Source organism: Manacus candei, unplaced genomic scaffold, assembly GCF_025592945.1.
Source record: "Manacus candei isolate 608988 ecotype Guabito, Panama unplaced genomic scaffold, ASM2559294v1 h1tg000009l, whole genome shotgun sequence".
NCBI classification, from domain to species: Eukaryota; Metazoa; Chordata; class Aves; order Passeriformes; family Pipridae; genus Manacus; species Manacus candei.
In genome coordinates this window covers 478,833-505,306 of record NW_026138057.1, presented here as the reverse complement: position 1 = coordinate 505,306, position 26,474 = coordinate 478,833, and the positions used below count along the sequence as shown (strand labels likewise).

The following is a 26,474-nucleotide window of genomic DNA, read 5'->3' as shown; positions in this document are numbered from 1 at the left end:
ACTTCAAAGAATCTTTGCAATGTGAATTTTCCCTGTTTCTGAGAGTCAGTTTTCAAGATAAATGTGGGATCTTTCAAAGACAGAGAGATGGGTATCTACAAGTACCAAGGTACAACCTGCATATTTAGGAGCAGTAGTACTTTTTTCTAATGTACTGATATAATCCAAACAGATGGTCAAGCAGAGTAGATGATCTGTTAGGCATGAATAATTTCACCAGTCCTGTGACTTTCCTGTTAAGCATCTCTAGATGGGCATATATATACAAACTGCAGTGACTCACAGCAACAGTGAGCAATGAATGCTCAAAAATACTTTTGTATCTATGTTATCTTAGGACAACTTAGAGACTTTAAAATTATTTTCTACAAAATTATGCTTATTTAGTATACAGGATCCTTAAGTAGGGGTGTAACACTGCCCCAGCAAGGAAAAGAAATGGGAAAAATAGACCTTACAAATTATCTCAATCATAACAACAGAATGCCAGTAGAGCTGCCAGGGCTTTCTGGAAGTGAAGGAACTGTGAACTGATGGCATGAAATCTTCCAGGTAGAGTGGTAACAGTGTAGCAGCAACTTCCCCAGCTGAGATCTCCTGAGGGTCTGTAGATGATTTCAATGGATATAGTTACTCCTTTTCCTGACAGAAAGGACACCCTCCCTCCTTCACATAAAATACCAGAGGAATCTCCCTGCAAGTTCATTTACAGTGAAACTCCACAAACACTTACATCAACACTCCTCAGAGAGCACTGCAGGAGGAGATGCTGCGGGGGAAGGAGATGATGGGAATTCCATTGCCATTACAAGGCAGGAATATCTATTTCTACATATTATTACAAGAGTTGGGTCCATCTCAAGTTTAAGATATAACCCAGTCACGCTTTAAGATCTTAACACAAAGACTATCCAGTCTTTGTGTCTATATGTATCTGTTCCAGAACCATTTTCTCTGTTTTTTCCCCTTTTCTTATTTATCATGCTACCACTGCTAGAGTAGTAAAACCACAGCAATGATGAGATGGGTAGTGATGGGGCAGTGTTGCTAACGGATATTTTCTGTGATTGGAGGACTTAATTCCTCATCCATACAGACAGGAATTACAGACACCTTCATTTAACTTTAGCTTCACTGTCTCAGTTAAGAAGAAAAACTGAAAACACACAGTCAGGACTTAAAGCTGTTCTTATCTTACTGTAAAACTGCATAAAGAATACCTTAACAAAAATTTCCATTTTCTTTTCCTTATGTTATAAAATTTTCCATTGTCTACAATAAAGCACCATCCAAAAAAAAAAAAAGAAAAAAGAAAGGAAATTTGATGCAGCTTCTTAAGCAATACCCATCAACACCATGGCTGTAATTCTGCTTTCAGTGGAATTTGCCTCCTCCCAAAAGCAGTGACATCTTCTCTCCCCACTTTTCAGAACAGGTCAATATTGCCCCCAACCTGAGGATTTGCTTCAACTTGCTTCTTCAGCCCTTCTGAAGTGTGATCCAAGTTCCCATGGTTATGAAGATAATCCAACAATCTCCCTCCATCACCAAGCACTAACCTATCTTTTTAGTAATCTCATCACTGTAGCAGGATTCAGGAAATTAAACTGCAGTTAATTAATTTAAACGTACCCCAGTCAAAGGAGTCTACTTCGCAAATAAATATGAAGCATTGTCTACTACCTTAGCCAAAAGACATATAAATAACTTTAATCTGTTTTTATAAAATGCAAAATAACAGCAAAACACTAGTCTTCAGCTATTTTTGAAAGCTATAATTTTTACCATTTGTAGAAATTACTAAAAATCTGCACTCAATGACATTCTTATTAATGTTGATGTCTGTGTGCTCTGCATGGAATGTCCTCTGGCTTTCTGCTTGGCTTCTGCTTCCCTTCCAATTCTTCTTTCCTGTCCATCTCCTGTCCTGGTTCCACAGTCTCCTCTGGGATTAGACAGAAAGCTTTCCAAAGGCAGGAAATACTTCTAAAATGCTACTGACTGCCAGGAAGCAGCTTCAGTCACAAATCCTTCTACAAGTTAAACTGAATATGGACTTTTTTACTGAGAGTGTGACAAGATTGGTATTGTAGTCATCACGGATGTCAACCATGATACAGACACACTTGAAGAGCACACTCAGAACCCAGGCCATGTTTTACTCACAGATGTAGTTGCTGGAAGTATCAAGACAACACAATCCACTATTTGATGAGACAGGTCCTTACAGTCAGAAACTGGGAAGGCCTTTTTATGCCTCTATGCAAAGCCATGTAAGTCATGCAACCTCAAATAAAATTGTAATAGAGAAACGATACAAGTTAATCACACCCAGTAGTTACTAAAGCACTTCATCCCCGAGGATTTTTTAAAAGGTCATATAGACATTTCCCTAATAACAGCATTAAAGTTACTCTCAACAAGTGCACATTCATTAAAGTCTCCTGTCCTAGTCACAAAGATATGATAAATCAACACAGGTCTGAATTACCTTCTCTAAATAACAGGTTACACAAGTAAAGAATTACAGAAAGATTTATTCAAATCCAAGTTTCAAATTTCTTCTCTCTATTCTATACATATTTATAAATGCAAGTTATGAAGGCAAAGGCAGAATTTAGTCTCAGATCAAGCAGCATCTGCCAATGTGAAATCAACTTAAATAACCAGATGGTAACCAAGTCCATATATATAGAAGTGACAAAACAATAGGAGATTAATTTACAACTTTAAAAAAAAATAATCACAAACTAAATAAAAAGATTTTTTTAATGCCTTTTTTATTTAAAATGCCTTTGTTCTAGGCAAATAAAAATTGTCTTGAAGTCAAAAAATAAGCTCAGTTGTGTTGTGCAACAGTTCCATTAACCTTGCAATCAAGCATTAAATTCAAGTGCCTTGTTTGGATTTCCCTGCTGCAGGGGAAAATATACCTTCTAAGGTCTGTGCTTTATGTTACCAGAGCCAATTAGTAAAAGCCTCACAACTAAACTTCTACAATTAATAACACAAGAAACCAAACAAGCAAGTATATTGCAAAAATTCCTCTGATAACTTTTTAACTATTAACCTCATACTCACAGGTTCACAGTTTTTCACACTTGTTCTCCCATGCATTCAACTAACATCTGCTTTGAACAAGTTAAATATAATCCTAATGTGTTTTCTACATGTACCAATAAAGCAACTCAGCACTCCTGCTCACTGCTTCCATTCACAGAATGAAGAAAACAATTAGTTACTGCATTTTTTATTCAACTCTTTTTGCCTATGCCCATTTTCACCCTGAAAAACTGCTGCTCAAACTAAAATTAATTTTTTGTTTAAACTGCACATCACGGTCACCAAGCAAGCAAAGAGGAGCTGTTTTTAAATCACTGCCCTGTTGTCAGAAACCTTTCATCTCCTGCATAAGGTGAGTAGCTTTATATTCTAAATAGAAAAGCAACACACAGTAAAATTACCAAGGGTAATTATTCTGTGATCCTGTGTCGCAGATAAGTCATCAGTCATACAGAGAGTGTGTTGTGTGTAAAGTCTGTCCCCTCCATACGAACTGAAAGGATGATTTTCAAAGGTGAAACAACTGACAAACTAAGGATTGCATTTCAGTGGGTCACAGTCCCACTCTAGGTGGAATATATTTAAGCACACAAATAATCTCTCTTGTCAAATGTAGCTAATTGGTACCTAATGTGTTGTATCTTCAGGGAAGGAGCTCAGTAAAGGAAACGTGTTACAAGCACAGAAAATACTGGAGGAAGGAACCAATGAGGAGGAATGTATGCAGAAGGCTGACAGTTACTTAAACAATAATATACTTTATCTTAGACCAATGCTGTGTTTTAAACTGATGCCTTTGTTGCTGTGGCAATGTTCAGAAGCCACAGCAGCAGAAGAGGATGATACTTTAGATTAGTCTCCAGTTGCATCACAAAGTGGCAATGCCTTCACCCATAGCACCAGCAGGGAGTGCTGGTTGGGTTTCAAGTTGCAAATTTCAGAAACAGATACGAGCTCCTGAAAAATCCAAGCATATTTTACTACTGGCAAGCATATGTTGACTTGTAATTCAAACTGAGCTGTGATTCTCTGGGAGGTTTTAGTTCTTTTGTTTAGATTTACCATCCTGCTCTTTACCAGTATCACAAGGACGCTGAAGCAGATTTTAGTACAGCTGGCTTAGAAAACAAGGCCAGATTCTCCACCACTTGTATTTCCTTAGGAATACATGCATCACTATGAAGAAAGTGTCATATCAAGCTCAGTCAAGTGCATTATGTCCCAGGAATGACTTATTGATAACAAAAAACCTTTTAATTCAGACATTGGTTCGAACATGTACCTCAGAATTTATGTTTTATACACAGAGGCCCCTCGTGGAAGAAAAAGGATATGGGTCACTTACTACATCAACAGTAACGCTCATCAGTTTTTGGGTTTGGAAGAGAAAGAAGCAGCTATATGCTGATGTCATTAAAAGCAACAGCATTTAACCCAGTTATCTGAGTTCTAACAGAATATATCCATCTCCCTGGGTTCCTTTCTGACTGCACTCCCATAAATTATGGATTTTCAGTCCCCCTAATTCTTGATCTTTAGCCTTAGCTGTTCACACTGAATCACACTAGACTTGGAAGAATCAGTGGAAATCAGGACAGAATTAGGTCTTTTGTATTTCAAACACTATTAAAATAGAAGTTTAACATTTTCTTGTGCTATATCCTCTCCACAAAAACCCAGAGGACATTTCAGCAAAGCAACCAGAAGACATAAAATCAGCATTTATCTTGACACCTCCGTGAACACGTAATACAAAAACACTCTGAAGAAACTTATTTCCACGTACTCAACATCTGAATTCCCAAAGCTATTTTTTTCTCAGGAGATCCAATATGCAGTAGACATAGTGGGAGCTGCAGCATTATATGGGAGCAGTTTTTGGCTGAGGCCTTACCTGTCAGCATCCCCGAGCCCCAGGGACGTGTTCCGCTGCAGCGTCTCCCGCACCGCAGCCATTCCATCGGGGAGCCGGTTCAGCCTCCGGGTGTAGAGGCCCAGACCTCCATCAGTCATGTACCTTTGACACAGCAAAACAAGATGGCACGCTCAGTAAAACAATACAAATTTGACATTTTATTGTAGCGCTTATTTTCTGCATGTTTTTAACTGTGTGTTACAATTTCCCCACTTTTAAATTAGGGATATGACTTGGAATTAGAAGCAAGGAAAACTTTATTCTTGATTAGATCGGAGATGATTTTTGCCTCTCATCACTCTCCATTACACTTTGCACTCTCTCTCATCATCAAGAATTGAATTTCAACATAAATGCGATAAAGGAAGAATACTTGACTTTCATTAAGGATGCCTACATGGAAGTAATTTAATATTTGTGAATGCTACCATTAATGATCCCTTTCTGGCCCCAAAAAGACATAGTTTATACTACCCTGAATTTTTCTGCATGGGCTAAAACAACACAATCAAAATCTCAAACCTTCACAAACTAACTACAAAAATCACATTGAATTCACCCCTAGATTTTGTCAATGATCCGTGAACATTAAGTATCCCAAGATTTATAGCAATCAAAGTTGCAGCATGAATGAAAAGTTTTTTTCAACCTTGTTTCGGCTCCTGCATTCTACTCTGGCTCCAACTGTGACCCAGAACCACCTGCATATAAAAATTGCTAAGACAGGACATTTCTTATTTTCTAGTTTAGACAAATGAAAAATTAATCTGAAATTGAATGGAGATGACATATGGTGGTATTGAAGAGTTAGATATAGTTGATGACCACAAACAATTCCTCATGATAACGTAGGTAATGTCTTCCAGAATTTTTGCTGAAGTCAGTACCAAAGCAGACAGCAACAGATATCACGTAATGTAACTTTAAGAATTAGCAGTAAAAAAGAAAAACTGTACAACTACCCAGTACTGTGGTACAGTTAGTGAAAAAATATTTTAACATGAAATTAATATTGAATATTAAGATGTCACTGAAATACTGAAATTAAGATGTTTCTACAGTCTTGCCTTCTTGAATAACTTCTCAATGAGCTTCCCTACGCCAGTGTTTCAATGATGTCTTAAAATATTTTGTGGCATTTTATGAGAGTAGTAAGTCAACAAGTCCCAAGTGTCAAGATAAAACAGGAGGATTTTTCTCTTGGTTTAGCTTCCTTTCTTTAGGTATTTCTGACCACAGATATACGCAAGAACTTTAAACTGGAAAGGCAAGTTCCATTTGCCTCTAAAGACACTGGCATGGAGTGAGCTCTGTGCTACCACCACTAGTTCATAAGCCCACACAGATCTCCAGGAGCAGCACTGACAATTGAGTGAACACACCGTAAAGATTTTCACACACCTGAGACTGAAATAACTCCAGCAAGCCCGGCACCATGGTCGCTGTTTCCAGCACAGTGCTGGACATGTAACACACCTCACTGAGTTCAGAGCTGACGGGGTTGTATCTTCTCAATCCTTCAGCCACTAGCAAATCAACAGCAGCCCATAGAATAATATCTAGATACTGAGGACACCTTCCTCTTGCTTAAAAAAGCACAGAGCTTTCTCCCTACCAGGGAGACACCCTTACCCACAGCAAGAAAGGAGAGATGCTCCGAGCTGCAGCTGGCAGTGCCTCTGCCGGTCAGATCCCACTGCAGCAGTTGTACTTCACCCAACTCAAACTGGTTCACAACATTTATAAAAATGCAATGGTGAAAAGCTGGGAAGCCTTGCCCAGTCTGCTGGTTAGCATTTCACTTACATGTATAAATCTGTACAGAGCCATCCCAGGAGCAACCCAGGAGTCTCTGTGGAGTTTAACAAAGAGGCTGTTGCTAAGCCAGTCAACTCAGACACAAGAGTATTCTCCATTCAGCAAATCTGACTCTCCAAACTCATAAACAAAGACTGTGGAAAGCATGGGGAACAGTTGCACTGTAACATGTGGAATTTGCCTTAGGTCTGGCAATCTAACTGGTGTTTGACAGTTTATAAATATTTTATAATGGAAGAATATTTTTTCCCCTAAGCTACTAAAATAAAGGGAAAGAAGAGAGAAGCAGAGCTTAAGACCATATTGTTATACAAACATGCAAATAGTATTTTGCAAAAGCATCTAATGCACATACACTGATTGGTTTAGTGCAGCTACTTGTCTGCACATGAAACACATTTCTGTATCAATACCCACTGCATATGTACTGGAAAATGCAGCCTTTAGCTTGTTGTCAGATTTCTGGCATATGATTAGTCCTTTAATAAAAAAGATCTACTACAGCTGAAATACATTGTTTTCCCTACCTAGTACTTGGAAATAAAATGTTACTTTCAAGAGTTAGCCATGCTGAAATCAATGTTTTCATCAGCATCAGCATATTTTATGTTCTATGCAGAAGCTCAAAGATTAGAATAATTCTGCAGTTGCAACAAACTGAAAACTAAAGAGTCAGATTTTTATTGTTTTCAAGCACTGATAAATCTTACATTAAGTCAATGGAAGCTGGATGCCTTTGGCACCTTTGACCACTAGACCATGACAGTTTTTCTTACCAAAACCATGTGAAAAAGTACAGACATAAACAGTGACTTTTAGCCCCCATACCACTAGGACAAGTTTCTTACATGCCAGAACAACACAAGGTAGATCTTTGTATTTTGAAACAGGTTTGTGTAATCACAGTTTGAAAGCTTTATATCTTATTTTTATTTCACGCAATATCTTCTACCCAGGAATGATTAATTCTGAAAAGATGCCAAAACCAATGATGCCTTAGTCCTGCATGCAACAGTGAGGTGAAGGAAGAAGGAAAGGTACTACTTCTAAAGTCCGTGGAGAAAAGCACATTTACAATGAATATACTTTAAAATAAATTAAAAAAAAAAAGTTCTCTACTATCCATTTGTTAGTACAGAGGAGATTAAAAGTTACTGGTGCCACAAACCTCCAATCGTTGTTTCTTTTTCCTCCTCTCCATCCCTTCAAACTTAAAACTGTCTTGGCTCTAAGACACTGTCTTGCCTTTATGAATACACTATTATTGCTGTACATATTTGCTTTATGAGAAAGGAGAATATAAGGAAGGCATATTTTTCTAAAACCTTACAATGTTTTACTTGGGGAGGAATAAAACTAGGAAATATTATCCTGTATATAACTCTAACAGTACTCAACACTACCTGAATTTATTGTCCTATTACACCCACACAATATGGAACACAAGAATATCAGCTTCTCCTCTGCAATGACCCATTGCAGACCAAACAATTGTATTAGGCCAGTTATCAATTAGGTGTAATTTATTTGACTTTTCTTATTAAAAAACATAATAAATTTGCACTAGATGCCCTACTAATTTCATGACTTCTAAAAACTCTGCCAGCACACTCAATGAAAAAAAACCCCAGGACTTGGAAGTACTTTTTCACTTGCCTCAAAATAAGAAAAAGTTTAAACATATGATCTGGGGAAGACTGTCATATCCAGACTGACTTTCATACAGATGGGTAAACTCTACAAAAAATTCAATCTTACACATGCTTTAAGAATGGTACTAAAGGCCAGTGGGGAAAGACTGCCTTTAATGAAGTTCAATATAATAATATTTAATGAATGGACAGTGATGACTCTGGTTAACAGGAGTTTCTAATCTTTCCAGGAATCAATGTTTAAATACTCATCGCTATAGTTTCACTCTTCATCAGCAAGGAAAAGAAAATAACCAAACTGTCAATATGAAAAGACTAAAGTTAAACAAGAGAAGTATTATGCACTTCTAATACACAACTGAGACTTACAGCCCTCTTTCTAGGTGACAATTTTTTTCCTATAAGAAAGTGGCTCCCTGCCCTGCATTACAGGCATAAAGTAATTTGCTTTGGACAACCTGGACCTTTAAACTTCTCTTTTCTTTAGCCAAATACACTCTTTCTGTGCCTCTGAAATTTTGAATGCCATAGCAAGCCCTTCCAAGCGTAATATTTTTAGGCTATTTCTGATGCTAAATTGATTTATTTCCCTTTCCTGAAAGGCACTCTGAGGAAACAGGAACAGGTTATGCCAGGGATCAGTAAAATCCAGTGTTCTGAGTCACTTGACTTCTGCCTGCACTCCCTACTTACCCATGGATACACCCAGCCAGCACCACACTTACTTTTATGGTCTGACAACTCTACCACTTCAAATATATTCATTTCACTCCTTAATGTACAAATACGAACTTTCCAAGTTTGAAAATAGATAGCCAAGGGACAGGCATTCTTTACTTAAGTATTAGGAAGAGAAGGAGCAGCACCTCTTGGTGCATTGGTTTCCAGGTTGGTTTGGCAATAGCTGCCCAGGTGTCTCCTGGCAGAAGATTTGCCCAGCAACCCAAGTGCTCAAAACTTTAAGAAACAAAAAGCTTGTAGGAATTATAGTCCTTGGATTATATCACGTATCAACATCCGCTTTGAGGTGCAGAATTGTTCTCCTACAGACAGTAACACTGTTATGCTTAATGTTTTCCTTTGTAATGTTTCCTTTTTCACTAGGCTTCATCTGTCTCATTACAGTCAGTTAATTGAGATCAAGAGGCTCAACAAGCTTTGAGTATCAAAGAACAACTCTTAACTTTGCCAGTCACTAAAATCCAGCAGGAGAAAATTCTCCACTGCTGTTTCTGAAACACAATAAATGGGATCAGAACGATCCTGTTATTGCAGCTAGGAATATGTCCTAAATTTGACTTACAAAGAAATGCTAGACTAATGGCAGGATGATGACAACTCCAAATTTCCCACTTTAGTATGAATCTGGCACGCATTTTCCATCATAACATTGGCATTAGACCATATGGTCTTTCCCCATGTTTATATCCCCCAAAAGTCTTTCCAATCCCTATTCTTGCCTGGCCACTCTCCGTTAGAACATTCTCCCCATTGGCACAGTACTTGACTTCTCTCACCAAAGGGTTTAATACAGACCCTGTCTACAAGCCTGCTCCTCGTTTAAACTCCATTCTTTGATCCCTGTGAATTTCAACAAAGACATTCAGGAAAAGGATTAGATCCTGAGTTTCAGTTTGGGACTGCTAATACAATGCTCAAATCCCTAATATTAGACCAAATCCTACCTTTCAGGTTCAAAGAAGCACAAACCTATTGCTCAATTCGTTTAAAATTTAATTTATATTTAAGGCAGTCTATAATTTATAAATTAATAGACTTTTACCAATAATTAGCAACTATTTACAATTAACAAATGAATGAACGAACTATTAATTGCTTTGAAGATGCTCCATCCAAACATGGAGTAAACCCTGAACAAATTACTTGCACTCTCAAAAATCCTAGTCATTGCTGGATACCTGTTTCACTTGACAGGTAACATAGGAAAATGGAGATTGTGCAAAACTTAATAAATATATTTTAGTTTCATAGTTTACTTAGGGAAATCTCTCACCTGTAAATCAATAATAACATGAATGGTACTGCTTATTCACACTGTCCAAACCAGTCTAGAAGCAAAACAGGTTCACCCCTGTTGACTACTTAATGCTCAGATCTTTTTCTGAGGAAAAAAAAAAAAGAAATCTACAGAAATAAGTGGCCTCTGTGAAATCAGTACTTTTCTATCTCGAGATGTATTGAGGCTGCCCGGCACATAAGTCATTCAGCAGCAATCAGTTAACAATTTTTGAGTACTGCTGTCCAAAGCTAAACTTTTTTCTACATCTTCTCCTCTTCAAGCAGTCTGCAGGAATTCCAAGGCCTGCAAAGGACTTGGGTGGGTGCTGCCACTATAACTCAGATCTCACACGTGTCCCCCACATTTGCTCCCTCCAGGACAATGGCTTTTGATTGAGCTTCTGAAGAAACCAGTTTCCTGTGGAATTAGCAGTCTTAGATACACATAGTCAAAGAGAAACTGCCAGTATATAAAAGAATATTAGACTGAAAGCATTTCTCACATCACTGCATCCCTTCCTGTTCCAGAGGAGAGTCCCCTTACTGTATGATCCTCCTTTCAACACTCACTCAAACTGTCAGCCAAGTGCACCTTAACCTCAAATTCACCTTCACCTCAAGCAAGAGGCTGACTCCACCACTGCTTTTAAAGCTCTTTCACAAACCTAGTGAAAACACCCAGGAGGCCAATCCCTTCAGGTGTGCAAATGTCACTCTGGACCCCAGGGATACCTGGGTGGAAACTCATTTCTTAAAGAGGATGACACACCCCCCAAGCACAGGTTGATAGCCTGAAGCCAGGGGAAGGCTCATTAGAATCAGGCTGCTGTTCAATGGGGCTCTGCACGTGCCAATTGTGATTTAAATGCCTAAATCCTTCCTCAGAATCTATTTCAATGAAAATCATAGAAATAAGCAGTAGAATAAGTTTCATTTTCCTCTTTAATTTTGTTCAGGAGAGGAATGACCTGTGATCAAAGAGGAGTATGGAGGGAGTGCTGCTTCTCCAGAGGTTTTCAGCAGTGTCAGCAGCAGAGGAACAGTAACTCCACAGTGACTTTGGATTCCTACTCTTTTCCTGCAGATGATCCATATTGACACAGTGTGATTGCATCCCCCTCTACTGGCTAGGCCCAAACTGGGACCATATTTTGTCCCTTAGAAACTGTCCTTTCATTCAAATTACAAAAATCTGCTGTCCCTGATGCAGCAGTTCAAACACTGCTGAGGTGTTTACTACAGAAAGGAGCCCAGAGTGAGATAACTGCTATTAAACGGCATTTTGGTAATTATTAGCAATAGGATAGTATGTAGAAGTAAGCAAAAATACAATACACCAAAACTTCTGCATTTATTAACACTACATATAACCTAGCACAGTTTTTTTTTACCATTACTGAATAAAAAGTTTGATTCCAGCTGATGTCTAAGTTTATAACTTAGAGGCCTACATTGTCTTCCTGAATCATTCACTGCAAGAGAAGTTCTATGACAGCATATTATCGGAGTATCATTTGTGACAAATGATAAAACACTGTCTTATTGATGAAGCTGACACAAGAACTATTCCTGAAATGAGTGTGATATTTAAGAATGTTTAAAACAATATACAAGATTAATAATATTGAAAATGCTTATGCAATATCCTATTCATGTCTCCAGTAAAGAACTATAAGTACAGTTCTTGGAAGAACACTGTCATAATTTTTTCTTTTCAGTCTTACAGCACCCAGATGTCTATGACTTTAAATCCAAACTCAGTTTCAACCTGGTTTCCTGCAAAGTCCGAAGTCAAAGTTTCCTTATACCTTATCATAAAAGTCAAACTTTTGATTTTGCTTGCCTGACCCCTTCATTATTTGTGTTAATTATCTATTTACCATATATAGATACTATTCAGCAATGTTGAAAAGATCAAAATGTAAAAGAAGTCAGCCCTAACAAGACAAAAGGCAGTTCAAATAAACACTCTGCTCAAAGACAGAAGAAAAATAAAATAAACGTCCCAATGAGTCTTAGTCATGTTGACTTGTTAAGAGCCATATAAGGAATGTAGTTTTACTCATCTGCTGTATTTAGATGAAAACTTATCACTGAAATCATACCATTTAAGGAGCAATATCCAGTAAAGAACTAATCCACTGTAACTCAAAATGTACAGAAAAATACAGGGGTAATAACCACGGCAAGAAACAGGTCAGAAAAAACTCTACACAGACACTGAATCAGGATTAACTCAGCCACTCCTGATTTCCAGCCAGCCACGTGTTACCTGGAGCAGCAACCATTCCTGTTGCAGGCAGCTTAGAAGGGAAGGGTTTCTCTTACCTACTGTTACCAACAACAAATTCTCATTAGCAGCAAACTGCATAGTCCTCCTTCTCTTTCTCTGAAATCTTAGCCCAAGGGAAGGTCTATTATGCCATGTATGATCCTGACCTCTGAAAAAGATGCATCACTGCCTGACTGAAAAATAGCACAAACCAAGAAACTGAGCTGCAAGAATCCTATAAACATCAATTACTTTCAACATCCAACAAAATCAGCCCTCAATTTCAGCTTTTCTTTGCCTCCTAATAGATAAAAATCCTAAACTTAAGCTTACTTCAGAACTCTATTTCAATGATGGTGTTGATCCATGAAGGGCACAGTGTTTCTGTGTGGGTTTGATAGACCTGAGCAGAAGGGCCAAAGTTTGGTTCCCCAGTCCAGAGTGGCCTGTTCTCCCCTTTAGCATCCTTTATGCAGGTTCCAAATTCAACTGCTTGCAGTGCTTGTAGAAAGACCCCCAGGGAGCATAAAGGTTTGAATAAACAAGAATCATAATCCCATGAGCATTTTGCACAAAAACACACTATGAGGTCACAGAAATTGAGATCTGTAATGGGAATGTATCAGCCCCAAATCGTCAAATAAATGGGGAGGTTAATAAAATAGAAAAATGTCTCCCCCCCCCAACAGCCACTGCACCCATGAGAGGTCACTGCAAGGAGAATTTTAACACAGTGGCCCTGAACATTGTATGCAGGCTGTGCCCTTCTGTCCTTATCTAAAAGCTGAGGGAGCAGTTCACTGCTTGGCTGGCCAAGTGAGGTTTGAGAGTCACTAGGCAACATTTCTTAATGAGATACACTCAAAAGAGTGAGCTGGGCATGCCTCAAAGCCCAGCCTGGCATGGACCCACAGCCCAGGCTGCTCACTGCCCTGCCTTGAAGTTCAGGCTCTCAAGCAACTGAGTTGTCAAATCATCAAACCTACATTTTGTTGGAACATAGCTGGAACAGCCATACTTCTGCAAAAAATGATTTTGACAAAGGTGTGTTTGCAGAATCAAAGCCATTTCCTGAGAAAACATGTGACCAGCATTTTCTGCAGAGAAAGCTGCACACTAAGGTAATGGAAACAGGGACAGAGGATTAATTAAATTAAAAGCAAATAATTCTAAAAGGTTTTTTTTGACCAACAGCCCTGTTGCTGCATTCTAAAGATAGATACAAAGAAAATTAGCTCGACCAAACCTTGTGAACCAACCCAAAAAACCCATGAGGATTAACATTCCCACCTGGGACAATCTGTGGGGTAGGTATGTTCTGGGTTCTGAGGTGCCACTTTCTCATGAGGCTCCAAGTCTTGAGCTCTGCCAGCCACCAAAGGGAGGGGGCTGGGGGCTCATTCCCCAGCTCACATGAATCTTAGTCCTCTTGCTTCATCACTGGGTTATGTTTTAGCTCCCGTAATAAGGCAACTTCTTACCTTTGATCCACCTCCTGGAGAATTCCTTAGTTTAAGAGCTGTTTTCTGTCCATTTGGCAAAGATACTCTTCCTAACCCTAAGAAAGCAATCCCGGTGTCTGCCAGAGCTCTGCTTGAGCCGATTCACCAGAGGAGGCCAAACGAAACTTCCCATGACCCAGTACATTTCAGAGAAAGCATCAGGATCACAGGGCTAAAATAGTTTTTCTTGGCTATTGGATTTATTTTGGCTGTAACAAATATTTTGGCTTCCTTCCCTATCAGTTCGCCAATGAAAACACAGATCCAAGGTTTTCAGACTGCAGGATTGTAGCAATTCTGAAAAATGACAAAGTGAAACACATACCAGCTAATAAAGAGCTATTCATGCTCTAAATACTCTCTTGTGTTGTTCTCCACATACTGTAACTCAGCTTCTGGAAATTCTGAGCCTGTTTGCCCTAACACTGATCGTGGTGATTTGTTCTGCAGCAAGTCACACGGATGTTTTCTTTACAATCAACCTCTCTGATTTCTAAGCAGTTTATTATTCATGTCCTACGAAAACACAATGCTATCTTATTTTTTTACTATTTGGATTAAACTGACACTAGGGAAGATAACTTATGGAACAGGTTACCAAACATTTGTTCTCACTGGAGATGGTAGCCCAGTGTCATTAGTGATACTCATTTTTTTCACTCATTTTTTTCTCTCTCCCGATTAATATTGGGATTATATCCAATGCTGTTATTGCAATACTCCCTTCTCTGGGAATCCACACACACAATTACTCTCCATAGACCGTGTAACCCCAACAGTGTGGGGCTGCTTCCAGCAACGCTCCCTCCAAGTGCCCACCAGTGCAGCAAGGAGAGAACCCCCAGACTGCCCACCTCCAAACCCTGCCCACAACCTGGAAACAGAGCTGGATCTTTCTAACAATGGATTGACCTACAGTACCAATTCTGCCCTTGGGACCTAGTCAATGACTCCAACAGTGCTGTATAAATCAATAAACCAACTCATATCATTTAGCAGAACAGGTTTTTGTAGCTAAAGGTAAAAAATGTGGACTGCTTGTCCGAAGAACTTTGAGATCTCATTAATCAATCTGTGGTTAGTCACATGAGTAAAAAGTGAAAGTTATCTCCTCTAAAAACCAGTGGGGGAAAAAAATGTCAGTTAAAGATGTCCTAACACTCAAGGCTAGGAGTGAGGTGGGGGGGAGTATATGACTCTTCCTGCAAGGTTCATCATTCTTGGCATTATTCTTGGTATATAACTCACTGGTGACAGAAGTACCAACTCACAAAATAATTTTATTACACTATTAGTCCCTTAGACCCATAATATGAAGACCACACTTTGACTTTCAGACTATGGATACTCACATCTTTTACCTTGTGGGATGACCAGACTGACACAGAAAGAAAAGGAAATGATACACAGAGATGAGTGAGGGCAGAGATTTCTCTGGCAATATCATTCATAAATTCAAATGCTTTCTTTTTCTTTCCTTTTCCTCAACCTGGAATCTGAACTTTATACACTAAGTAAAGATCTGCAAGGACTGGAGCTCCTCTGGGATATGAGCAGCAAAAACCTGAACTGCCAGAGATACTTCCCAACTCCTGCTGAAGGTGTTTTATAGAAACCATAGTGCTACTCAGAATTTATTTTCCTCACTTACAGATCAAAACTGCAGCCACAAGTTTGAATAAAATTCACAGTCTAGAGAAAAAGCAGTAACTTACTACAATAAACATTAAAAAACTCAGGTGTAAGTTGATTTATTTGAGGAAAACACAAGGTGCTTTAGGGATATGATGCATTATTAATGCAGCTACAGCTACTGGTGCTTTATCTGAAACAGAATTTCATACTGGTTTTTGCATCAGTTTCTTTACTATATGCTTCCCTAACAAAGAATTAAAAATAAAGTGTCTGACTTTCTGAAAAGTGTGAAAATATCCAAGTATTCACAATGGACAGAATTACTGGAGGTTTCCAGATGGTGTAACTGAATTGGTTAAATTAGTGATGCAGCAGAGGCTGGATTCCAGCTTTCTATTCCAGTAAGAGACACTAAATCTTCCAAAGAAGCCGATGCCACAAGAAATGTCACAAATAACAAAATTACAAAAAAGCAAAGGATGTAAGATGGCCAGACAGGGAAAAGGCTGATGCACTTGAGCTATGAGAAAATGACTGTACATTACAGTAGGAACTGAGAGCAGACATCCTGACTTCAGAGCAAAGAACAAATGCTTTTTTCATTCAAGGCAGAGACAAAATGTTCATGTAGAACCTTGTTAACAATTGTCTGTCCTTTCATACTTCTGCCCACTAACTTGTTCTTTAAACTTCATTTAGCATGTACACCTATTTTACCTAACACAGAGACACAAACTCATTTCCTTCCAGTGAGTTGTCCCCTTAAAGTTCAGACAGCAAAAGAGTTCAGTGAAGTACAAAAAATGCCTCACTCTCTCCATCTCGTGGGCATAAATGAATGTTGCAGCATGTGTTTGTCAACTACAATGAACCTTGACTCAGGAAAACTTTTTAGTATGTGTAAGGATATGTTTATATATAGGAATATTTTCTTAACATGCACTTAAAACTTAAATCATGTGTTTAAATCCCATTGACTGAATGAATTGTGACATTGAGCTGTCTCTCCAAACACTTATTAAAACTAGTAGAATTTATTTGGTGTTGGTTTTAATTCTCTCTCCAAATAACCGTGGAAATACAGCGCCATTAGAAACAACAGGAGAACCACACAAAGCAGGGCCTTAACTTACCCACTGGTGATGTCATCGGCTCTGATATTCTTGCCCAGCACATCCCCGTCGCTCATGTAGCCGGTGGCATCCATGGCGATGCCCTCCAGGTCCATCTCCTCGCCGCCCTTGTCCGAGATGTCCACGTGGCAGACGCTGCTGCCGCGCGAGGCCAGCTGCCGGCGCAGGGGGGCCGAGTACATGTAGCGCCCTGACTCGGCGTGGATGAAGCGGCTGGCATTCCCCCGGGGGGGGTACCCGTTCCCCATGGACGGAGCGTCGCCTGCCTGCAGGCGAGGGCTGGACTGCCCCAGTCTCCAGGACAGAGGGGTCGGGCGCCCCGTCAGGCTGAGGATGCTGCGGCCGCTGATCTCGGTGGTGACGTTGGTGTCGAACGTGGTCTCCAGTGTGCTTGGGAAAAAAAAGAGATGCGTCCGATTAAATGTGGCTGCTCTGGGGAAAGCTGGGAGATTTCAGGTGACTGCAAGAGCTACGCCCTGAATGCTCACCGAGTTACAGACTGCAAGGAACAGCACTAACAGAATCTACCTGCTACAACACTCCGTAAGAGTAAGGTCCACTCCTCCATGACACTCTTGCACACAGACCTCAGATGCTCAACATATATGTGAGAAGACTTAAGCAGGAATTTTTAATGGATTATCCACAGTATCATCAAAGCATAACCTTTTCATCTTCAATCGTATATAATTCCATTATACCATGGGTTTGCCGCTTTAGGTAAGGGAGTGGGACAATAAGATGACTAAGGGAAAACCAGCTGAAGTACTACTTTTCTGATACATTTTCTTTTTTTGTCTGCATTCATTAAAGTCCTAATATTTTGGAGATGTGTCCAGCACCAAGATGGAAGCTATTTCTACACTGACTAGAGGATTAAATGAAAAAAGTAAAAAGAAAGGTAAAAAAATTTCTCTTTCAAGATGTATTTTATATATCAACAAACCAATGAATGAACTAGGAATAGTTTTGAAGTTGGTCAAACCCAAACATGGGAGTAAACACAGGAAAAATAATTAATTACTCATATATATGCATGACTTAAGTATAATTTTAAGAATATTAGTATTATTTCTATATGGAACCCTAAAAATGGGACTGCTACACCATGAGATTTCAGGGGATGTGTATAGATTGCAAGACTATACCCTGAATACTCACAGCTTAGTTGCAGCTAATCCACACCTGCAACTTCTCTTACCCACATGAACTCCTCTTTTCCTTTCCCACTCAACTAACAGTGTCCCTTTTTTTTATTTATTGTGGATATTTGTTAAAATAAACAGCACTGTACCATTCACAATACAATGTCCCATATATGCTGCTAAAACCAACGTATCCTCTGGTTACAGTAATTAAATCATAAGGAGTTGTTGCATTAATTGAAATTTGAAAAGAAAAATAGCATTGGGAGTTTATCTTTGCAAGCTCTGCCTCAGTTTTAGATATAAAGCCAAAACACAAAGTGTGCTCCCAATGAACTCATTTAGGCCTGGAGTCTATAAGGCCACAAACTCATTAGGGGACAAACAGCTTATTCTCCCAAACCTCCTGTTCAACACCGAAAAGATCTAGGTCACAGAATGTTTAAATGCAATAGCAGTCTTTGTTTATTTACAGCATATTTTAAATATTGCTGAAGATTTCCAAATGCTGCTTTACAAAATAAAAGCAGTTAACATGGATGACTAAAAAAATTTGTTTGACCAAAGATTGGTCAGGAATTCAAGGTATCCACTTGATCAAGTGGGTCAAGCACAGTTCAGCTGCTTATTTAAACAAAATATTACACAGAGGAGGAGAGGGGTGTAATGCACTTCAGTTATTCAACAGTAAGATGAAGAAGCATTTTACTTATATTCAAACATCACCTCACACATTTAACAAGAACTCATTATTCTTCATCTTTTATTCTATACATAGCCTGTTCCATCAATTACTCCTCAGACATCTCAGTAACCAGCGGAAAGTATTCAGAATCTGCGCACTAAGAAACAATAATTACAAACCCAGTATCTTCAGTGTTAATAATTTTTCAAGGATGCAACCCAGCCAGGTCTAAGAGATGTAAAGAAAGAGCCCAGTGATTTCTGTTTTCTCATAACCAGTGGTCCCGTTACCTGTGAGTGACCTGGGTTCCCCGTAAGCTGGACATCGTTTCCTCCAGGTTCTGCCGAAGGTCAGCGATGTTCTTCACAGTTCGTAACCGCCGCGTCTCTGGATCCTCTCCTACAGGGAAAACAAGCCGTGAAAAGGACAAGGCAGGAAACAGCACAGAACCGAGCTGTTACCTGTGCCTGAATCTGGCTCAAACACATTTTTTACTGACTTTCTAAACACTTTAAACTGATTAGGATTGAAGTTCCATTCCCCTCTGCAGGCACCTGTCATTGTCACATCCTGACTGAGACGAGCTCTGCACAGGTGGCCTTTGAGATGTTGCTGTATTGTCATTTCCCCATATGACCCAGTTTAAATTCTGGTTAACTTTCAACCTCATTAGAATACATATCCATCAATATCACCCTTTCCATTGGAAAGATCTTCTTCCTATTTCACATAGAGCTCATTCTACAATAACAGTTTTCCAATAAACTAAACTGTGCTGACTGGGTGCTCCATGCTGAGTGATGTTTCAGGTAAAATAGCAAAAGTTCTTGCTTGTTAACAGCACAAGACAGCTGCTGTTACCCAAATGTGCTACATAATACAAAGTTGGGAGATGACTTAGTTCTCATGGCATTTAGAAACCCTGCTTTTTAAATACTCTGTTCTAAAACACATTTATGTCCTGCTCTTTAAAAGTACAGTTTATGTAAATAAAAAAAGTCCTCCTACTGCCTCAGCATAATTTCTTTTTATAAAATTAATAATTTAATTAGTGTCTCAGCATAATTTATTTACGCGCTCTCAGATGTCAATTCAGAAATGCTTTGGTTGCTATCTCAGCTGAGCTTTATAGAGTTAAACCTTCTAAGAGGTTGAAGAGAAGTGAATTTCTAGTAGTGCCAGCATATTCTTTGTAAGCTGAAAGCTGAAACAGAAAACCTCCAAAAAGCCATCACAAAGCTTCTATTGGGCACAGAAGGAAATGATTTCATTCTAAAGGGTTTACAACTCATGACTAAAGAAAATACTACAGTAAATGTAAAACTCTTTATGTTTTGTATCTGCCTTGTCTGTACAAGTGATGCATTCTTAAGCTGCCAGAATCCTTGTCATCCATGCCATTGCTAGTTTAGATGGATATCTATATATTACAGATAACAGAAGTGTTAAGAACCAGATAAATAAGCTGTTGTTGGAACTTTCTACGTTCTTTGTTTTATATTTCATGTTTCTAAAAGATGCCAGGTTGGTGGCACAGAAAAACACAGTCACACACTGTTGCCTACAAAGCAGCAGTGGCACAAATTACAGACCAAAGTGCTTATTGTCCATGTGAGTAATTTTTTTTCATCAGTCTCTACTCCCTGGGAAATCATCTCCCTGACTTACAATTCACTTAAGCCAAAGGGTCAAACAATTATGGTCTGTTTCTGGACTGGAAACATTCAGCTAACAAAACAAGACTGATTCCTTTAGTCAAAGGGTCTCTAGGACAGAAAACATTTCTATACTCATGGATCTACAAATTTTTGCAGTAAAGAATATAAAATATTTACAGGCCTTTAGCTTAACAAAGGTCACAGTGCTTTTTACAGATCATTTCTCTCACACGTACAAAGGCAAACGGTAGGTAACTTCTTACAAGAGCACATAGGAGACAAACTAAACCAATTTCCATTGAGATTCCTCTTATGCCTCAATTCATACCAAATTTTCACTTAAATTGCATTCCACTGCTTAAATTATAGGTATACTTAAAAGGCAGATATTGGATAGTGCCACTAGAACTTAATTATGAAACCACTTAGCTCCTCATGAGCAGGCAGGATCTTTAAACAATTCCCCTTCCATTTTTCCTACCTATGCTCTCTTTTGTTTTATATGTGCTTTTAAATTAAAAGCTATGCAGGGAGAGAATAAATCTGCCCCTCACTTCTTCCCGTTCAGTTGGGTTCAGGGACTGTTTTGTCTTGTTTGCTCTGTTTCCCTCAAGACCCCTTTCTGGATGCTGCTGTTGGGGTCTGGCTGTGCACAGCTGGGTTTTGCATCTCTTGTTTGAGGCTGTCAGCTGTCTTCTGCTTTTGGATCCCAAAACTTACATATTCTATGTAAATAATAGTTTGTATTTACATAACATCTGTCATTAAAGACTAAAGCCCTTTTGTGGTCTATAAGCACTTCTAAGTGCTATGAGCGCAAAAACCTTCTCAAGGATTTCATCCCTTGCACCATTTCTTTGCCTTTCAAGTACTTAATCCATCCATATATAAATTGTACACACAGATACACTCATTTATGCATCCCTGAAGCTCTTTTCCTCCCTGATGACTCTGCCTCTCACCTTTGCCATCAGCACATGTGCACACAGGTCTAAAGGCAGATTTGACAGAATACGTAACGCAGCATGAAATTAGTCTGATTGTGAAACTTTGAGCCACATCATTTTCCAAGGAGGGCATTCTTGGAAAGTTTCAAAATCTACATTAAACTCGAGGACACCAAGACCAAGTAGATGAAAAAAACCTGAGATATTCTACAGACTGGATAAATGCAAGAACATGCAGTGAGCAAAGTCATTGATATTGTTGAAATTGGAACAAGAGGAGACTTGACTGTGACTTTAAAAACACATTTTAGATCTACTAGATTCTACTGTACATCTGCACATTAATAGAATATGGTTGCTAAAAATCACTTTGTTATATTGACAATCTTAAAGATTTTTGCTGATTATCATATACTTCTTACAGTAGTAGGAATTCTAGATAAATATATGAAGTACTTTCTAATTCAGACTGCTAGTATTCCAGCTACAATCAGTTTCAACTTCTCTATACTGGACACAGTAAATTGTAGCTGGATTTTGGTCCCTGTTGCTGCAAAGGTTATTTCTCAAATTGATCACATTCATGTGAGTGATACTGAGATTCCCTCAAACCTATAAACAAACCAAAACATCGAGGAAATAAACTTAATTTTTTCTGTAAGCTCTGAAACAAAGTTTTTAAATATAAACAATAAATATCAAATGCTTGGAATACTTAGAATCCTTATAATAGCTTAATCCTAAAAAATGCTGCATGTCTGCTAGAGAAACATTAGGTACACAGAATTCCTAATAATTTCAAGAAATTTGAGGAGCACTCCATTGTGCTGAACTCGAGCATCTAGCATTCAAATTATTGACACCCAGTTTCCACTGCTGACAAGCTGAAAGAAATACCATAACTACTGGGAACTAAAGCATTAGGAATAAAACCAACTTGCTTTAGCCCATTCTTATTCGACCAGATCACAGTCAGTAACTGGTCATGTTGCCAGGACATACCTGAGAGGTCTTCGAGAGCAGGCTGGGCAGTTTTCACATAAAGAGCAGAATCCATGCTGACCCCTCCTGTGCTGGCCTCGGCTGTTACGTTCCCTTCATTGTCTTTCTGAGATCTGGGAGGCAAAACAAAACAGGGATGTGTAGTCACTCTCCATCAAAAGTATCTCCAGTATAACAAGGACACGAGTGCACCTGCCATCAGCCACTCTGTCCCACTCTCCAGAACAGACCAGCAGGTTGATTTTACATAATTCATTAGTCCCATGTTGAATTATGTCCTAGAAATGGAAACAAGCACTCAAGTGTAAAAAATAAAAAATTCATAGTCAAAGACAGGCTTCACAGCTCTTCAGACAGGGTCTTAAGACACTTGGATTTCCAGCTGTATTTTAGTTATCAATTACATCAGTTGGCGTGGCTAATCTGATCTTCTCTAATAAAGTCTGTACTGCATGAAGGTAAAGCAGGTAGTGTGTGATGGCATGTTACACTCCTGCTAAGTTTCCCTTCAATAACTGGCATTTGTATTTTAAAAGAAATGACTGGGTAAAACCAACTTCAAACTCCAGTGTCTGATATTGTGGCTGTCAGGTGACGTGGTATGAATATTTTGCCAGATTTGAGTAATATATTGTGACTCATTTCACTTTACTAATTGTGCTGTGTTTTGCTCATAGAGCCACATAAACAAGCATCTGGAAGTTCTCCTGCCCAAGTGCTGTACAAAAGTGAAGACACAGTGGGAAATGACTATTGCAATATTCTTAATTTCAGCTGACCCTTCTAGCAGGATGCTCTGCCTGAAGTGAGGGTAAAACAACATGAACAACACCCTATTTTCAAAGCTGTTAGTGGGTGAAAGGAGAAGGGGGCCTCATGCTGCTGAATTTTGGTGTTGAATAATGTTGAAACCAGCCTGACTTATCAATCCCAAAGTTAAACATCTTGATAGTGAGGTGAAGAGGCGGCAGACCTGATGAAGTACCTGATAAAGGAACAAACAAGTGATACTTCTGATAACTAAAGATGCTAAACTGACACAGTTGCCCAGGAGACATATGACTGACAGTCAATCTCTTTGTACTACTAAAGTCCAGTCCCACTCTTTAAAAGCAGAGTCTTCCAACACACCCCTTCTTGGAGTGTGTGTGGAGATTCCTCCCTCGAGTGGGGATGCCCTCAAGGCTGAGCAAAAGAGATTTGCCCACAGTTGTTGGTATGGGTGAGTAATATCAATCTTTACATAATAATTGCTTTTGCTAGCTTTAATATAATTCCTTCAACATTGCTTCAAAATAATGCACTATACTACACCAGTAGTTATAGCTTCCCATATTCTGTAGTAAGTAATTCTGATTAAGATCTTTTAGTCTAATCATTATCATAATAAATAATTTATCTTTATATAAATATATCTGGTTTGCCATCCTTAATCCTGCAGGACAAAGTTACATAAAGTTCAATTACACCTATATAATCCTTTAGGTATGAACAAAGTTGACAAAGTCTGGGGCTAAGGACTGGGTCCAGCTGCACCTGGACTCCTCTCTGAGGAGGAGTTTAGAAAGCAAGGGGGTCCTTTCTGCACCTTGTGACTCAACCGGAGGAGTTCTGGAAGAAAAGGATGTGATAAAGTCTCTCAAATCATGAGCAGAAGGAAGATGAAGACAGAATAACTGCTTGCATCCTCTTCCTATAAAAAAATTAGGTGGTGCCAAAGAAAACTAAAAGATATCTGTCCAAACCAAAAATCCCACCATCCAGCTGAGGAACTTCTTGTGTCCCAGTCACATGTCTTTAGGAGTCTTTGCTATTGATTTCCCTCTTGTTACACTTCCCATTGTCTAACAGAAGATGCTTCAAACAGAAAATGGACTAGACAAAGGTTAGCTGTGACCTCATTTGGCTGCTCTTTTGCTGATCTCATTCAGGGTTAATGCACAGAACAGCAGACTTGTTGTGTGGCCTTACCTATACTAATGGATGTTTTTTATTATTTTTTTTAATTTCCCGTTCCTGCTTACAGTGAGGCAGGTCCATCACTGTTCGCCACCCTGAAGACCACGAGCGTATTTACATCATAAATTGGTGGTGTTACAACTTTTAAAGTCATGATGCACGAAACAAACCTGATACATGTTCTGGTACCACGTAGAAGAGCAGCACCTGGTCAAGAAGTTGTTCAGATTCTCATCTTACCTATTAGCAGTGGCAGACACAACAATTACTCCCCCTCCTATCTACCACAACATCTTAGTCTGACAGCCTTCGCCCTCAGCTTCTGTGTAAGGGCATAAATTGTCTACTCTCTTAAAGCAAGAACTTTTACATGCAGCAGCATTTACCTTGCTGCTTCATCCCCCCCCCCACCCCGAAAAGAGCATCCAGAATGAACCTCCCAGGTATCCCATTCGAACGTCCCACTGGAGGACTCTCCCATACCTGTACATGAAGGGGGCGACCGTGGCGGTGTTCGGGTGGCTGTATTGCTGCTGGGGATGAGGTAGCTGAACACTCACAGTATTGCTCCCTGTGGTGTGTGTTGTCACGGCAGGCCCGTTCACAGCCTGGCTGCTGCTGCTGCTGTTGAGGCCTCCTGCGCCTTTTCCCTCGGAAGAAGCGAGGCTGGACGAGGAGCTGGAATGACGGCTGTCCAGCTGGGACTTCTGATGCGACAGCCCTGAGCTGGCCTTCCCGCCACGGCTTCTCTCGCCTTCCTTTGCAGGAACGGGGGCACTTGAGGATTTCCCTGTGGTGTTTTTCATTCCTGGTTTTGGTATTCCACTGTGTGAAGGGGCAGAGGCCTCCTTCTTGGCACTGTTCAGCTTTCCTCCTTTAGGGATAAAGCTTGCGATCTTGGAGGACTTTTTTGGCATCTCTGTTGTTGCTAGTGCTGTCTGTTCTTCTTTTGGTTCCTCTTTCAGGTCCAGCTTTTCAGTGATAGACGTTCTCTTTGTAATGTCTTTACTTTTATCCTTTTCTTTCTCTTTCTGTTTCTCCTTCTCCTTCTCATTACCCTTTGGAGAACTTTTCTTATTAGTGAGTGCCCGGCTAAAAGTCCTTTGTGCAATTCCCTTGAGTGCAATTTTGGGACTACTGGACATCGATCCCAGGTTGTTCACGTTCTGATTGGTGGCATCGATTTCTTCGCTCTCCTCAAAGCTGAGAAGCGTCTCCAGCTTTTCACAGCTGTTGTCCCGAGACCCCGGAGCCTCCAGCATCGTCCCTCCTGCTTTGGAACCTCCTTTGCTGTTGAAGAGTTTTAATTTTTCAAGCATGGATTTCTGACCGTTGGGAGCTGTTTTGGCGATTTCTGAGGGTGGCTTTGGAGGCTCCACTACTGGCTGCTTTACAGATAACATGGAAGACGTAGCTGTGTGCTTAGCACTGAGGGACTTGCTGCGCCAAGGTTTAATAGCAGAGCTGGGCTGAGGGATGGCTGATGAGTTATTGCAACTAACAGTGCTGCCGCAGCTTTGAACTGAGGATGAGACATTTTCATTCATTCCTGTGGGCTGGGAGGCTGTACTGTCTGCAGGCTCTGGAAAAAAACACAAAAAAACAACCCAAAAAATGAACACGGTAGTACCTCATATTACAGTTAGCATAAGATTTTTTCTGTAATGAAACATTAGGAATTTTACACTAATAGCATTACAAAGACACCTATCAGTATTTTCAACATCAGGATGATTTAGAGAAAATAAAAGCCAGTTTTCTTTTCCTACCCAGCAGAAAAGCAATGAGTTCCTACTGTATAATTTACATTTACTTGCTGTTTCAAGAAAAAGAAGAAAAAAAAAGAATCTCTTCCAATTCAAACCAAAATGTGTTTTGCAATGTGTTCTCCCTTATTAAGTCCACAATACGTTTTCATTAGCAAAACACAGCACTATTTTCTAACTAAGGGTTCCCTCTGCTTTTGGCAAAATACTTGCTGTCCAAGTTTGATTCTTAGAAAAACCTCAAACATATATAAAAAAATGCAGAAGTAAGGAAAAAAGTAAAACTGAAGTCTTTTCAGTTAT

The 26,474-nt window shown here is 39.4% G+C and overlaps 1 protein-coding gene across 7 annotated transcripts in view; it reads right to left on the bottom strand.

Annotated features, from left to right (window-relative positions):
* The window catches only part of NAV2 (neuron navigator 2), a 210,088-nt gene that overhangs the window by 81,203 nt on the left and 102,411 nt on the right, over positions 1-26,474 (bottom strand). For all 7 annotated transcript variants that reach the window (XM_051777240.1, XM_051777241.1, XM_051777244.1 and 4 more), the window contains 5 exons: positions 24,889-25,987; positions 22,447-22,559; positions 19,130-19,238; positions 17,010-17,399; positions 4,958-5,080 (listed from right to left, as the gene is read on the bottom strand). In XM_051777240.1, coding sequence (XP_051633200.1) covers positions 4,958-5,080; positions 17,010-17,399; positions 19,130-19,238; positions 22,447-22,559; positions 24,889-25,987 — 1,834 coding nt within the window. The remainder of the gene's footprint in view (positions 1-4,957; positions 5,081-17,009; positions 17,400-19,129; positions 19,239-22,446; positions 22,560-24,888; positions 25,988-26,474) is intronic.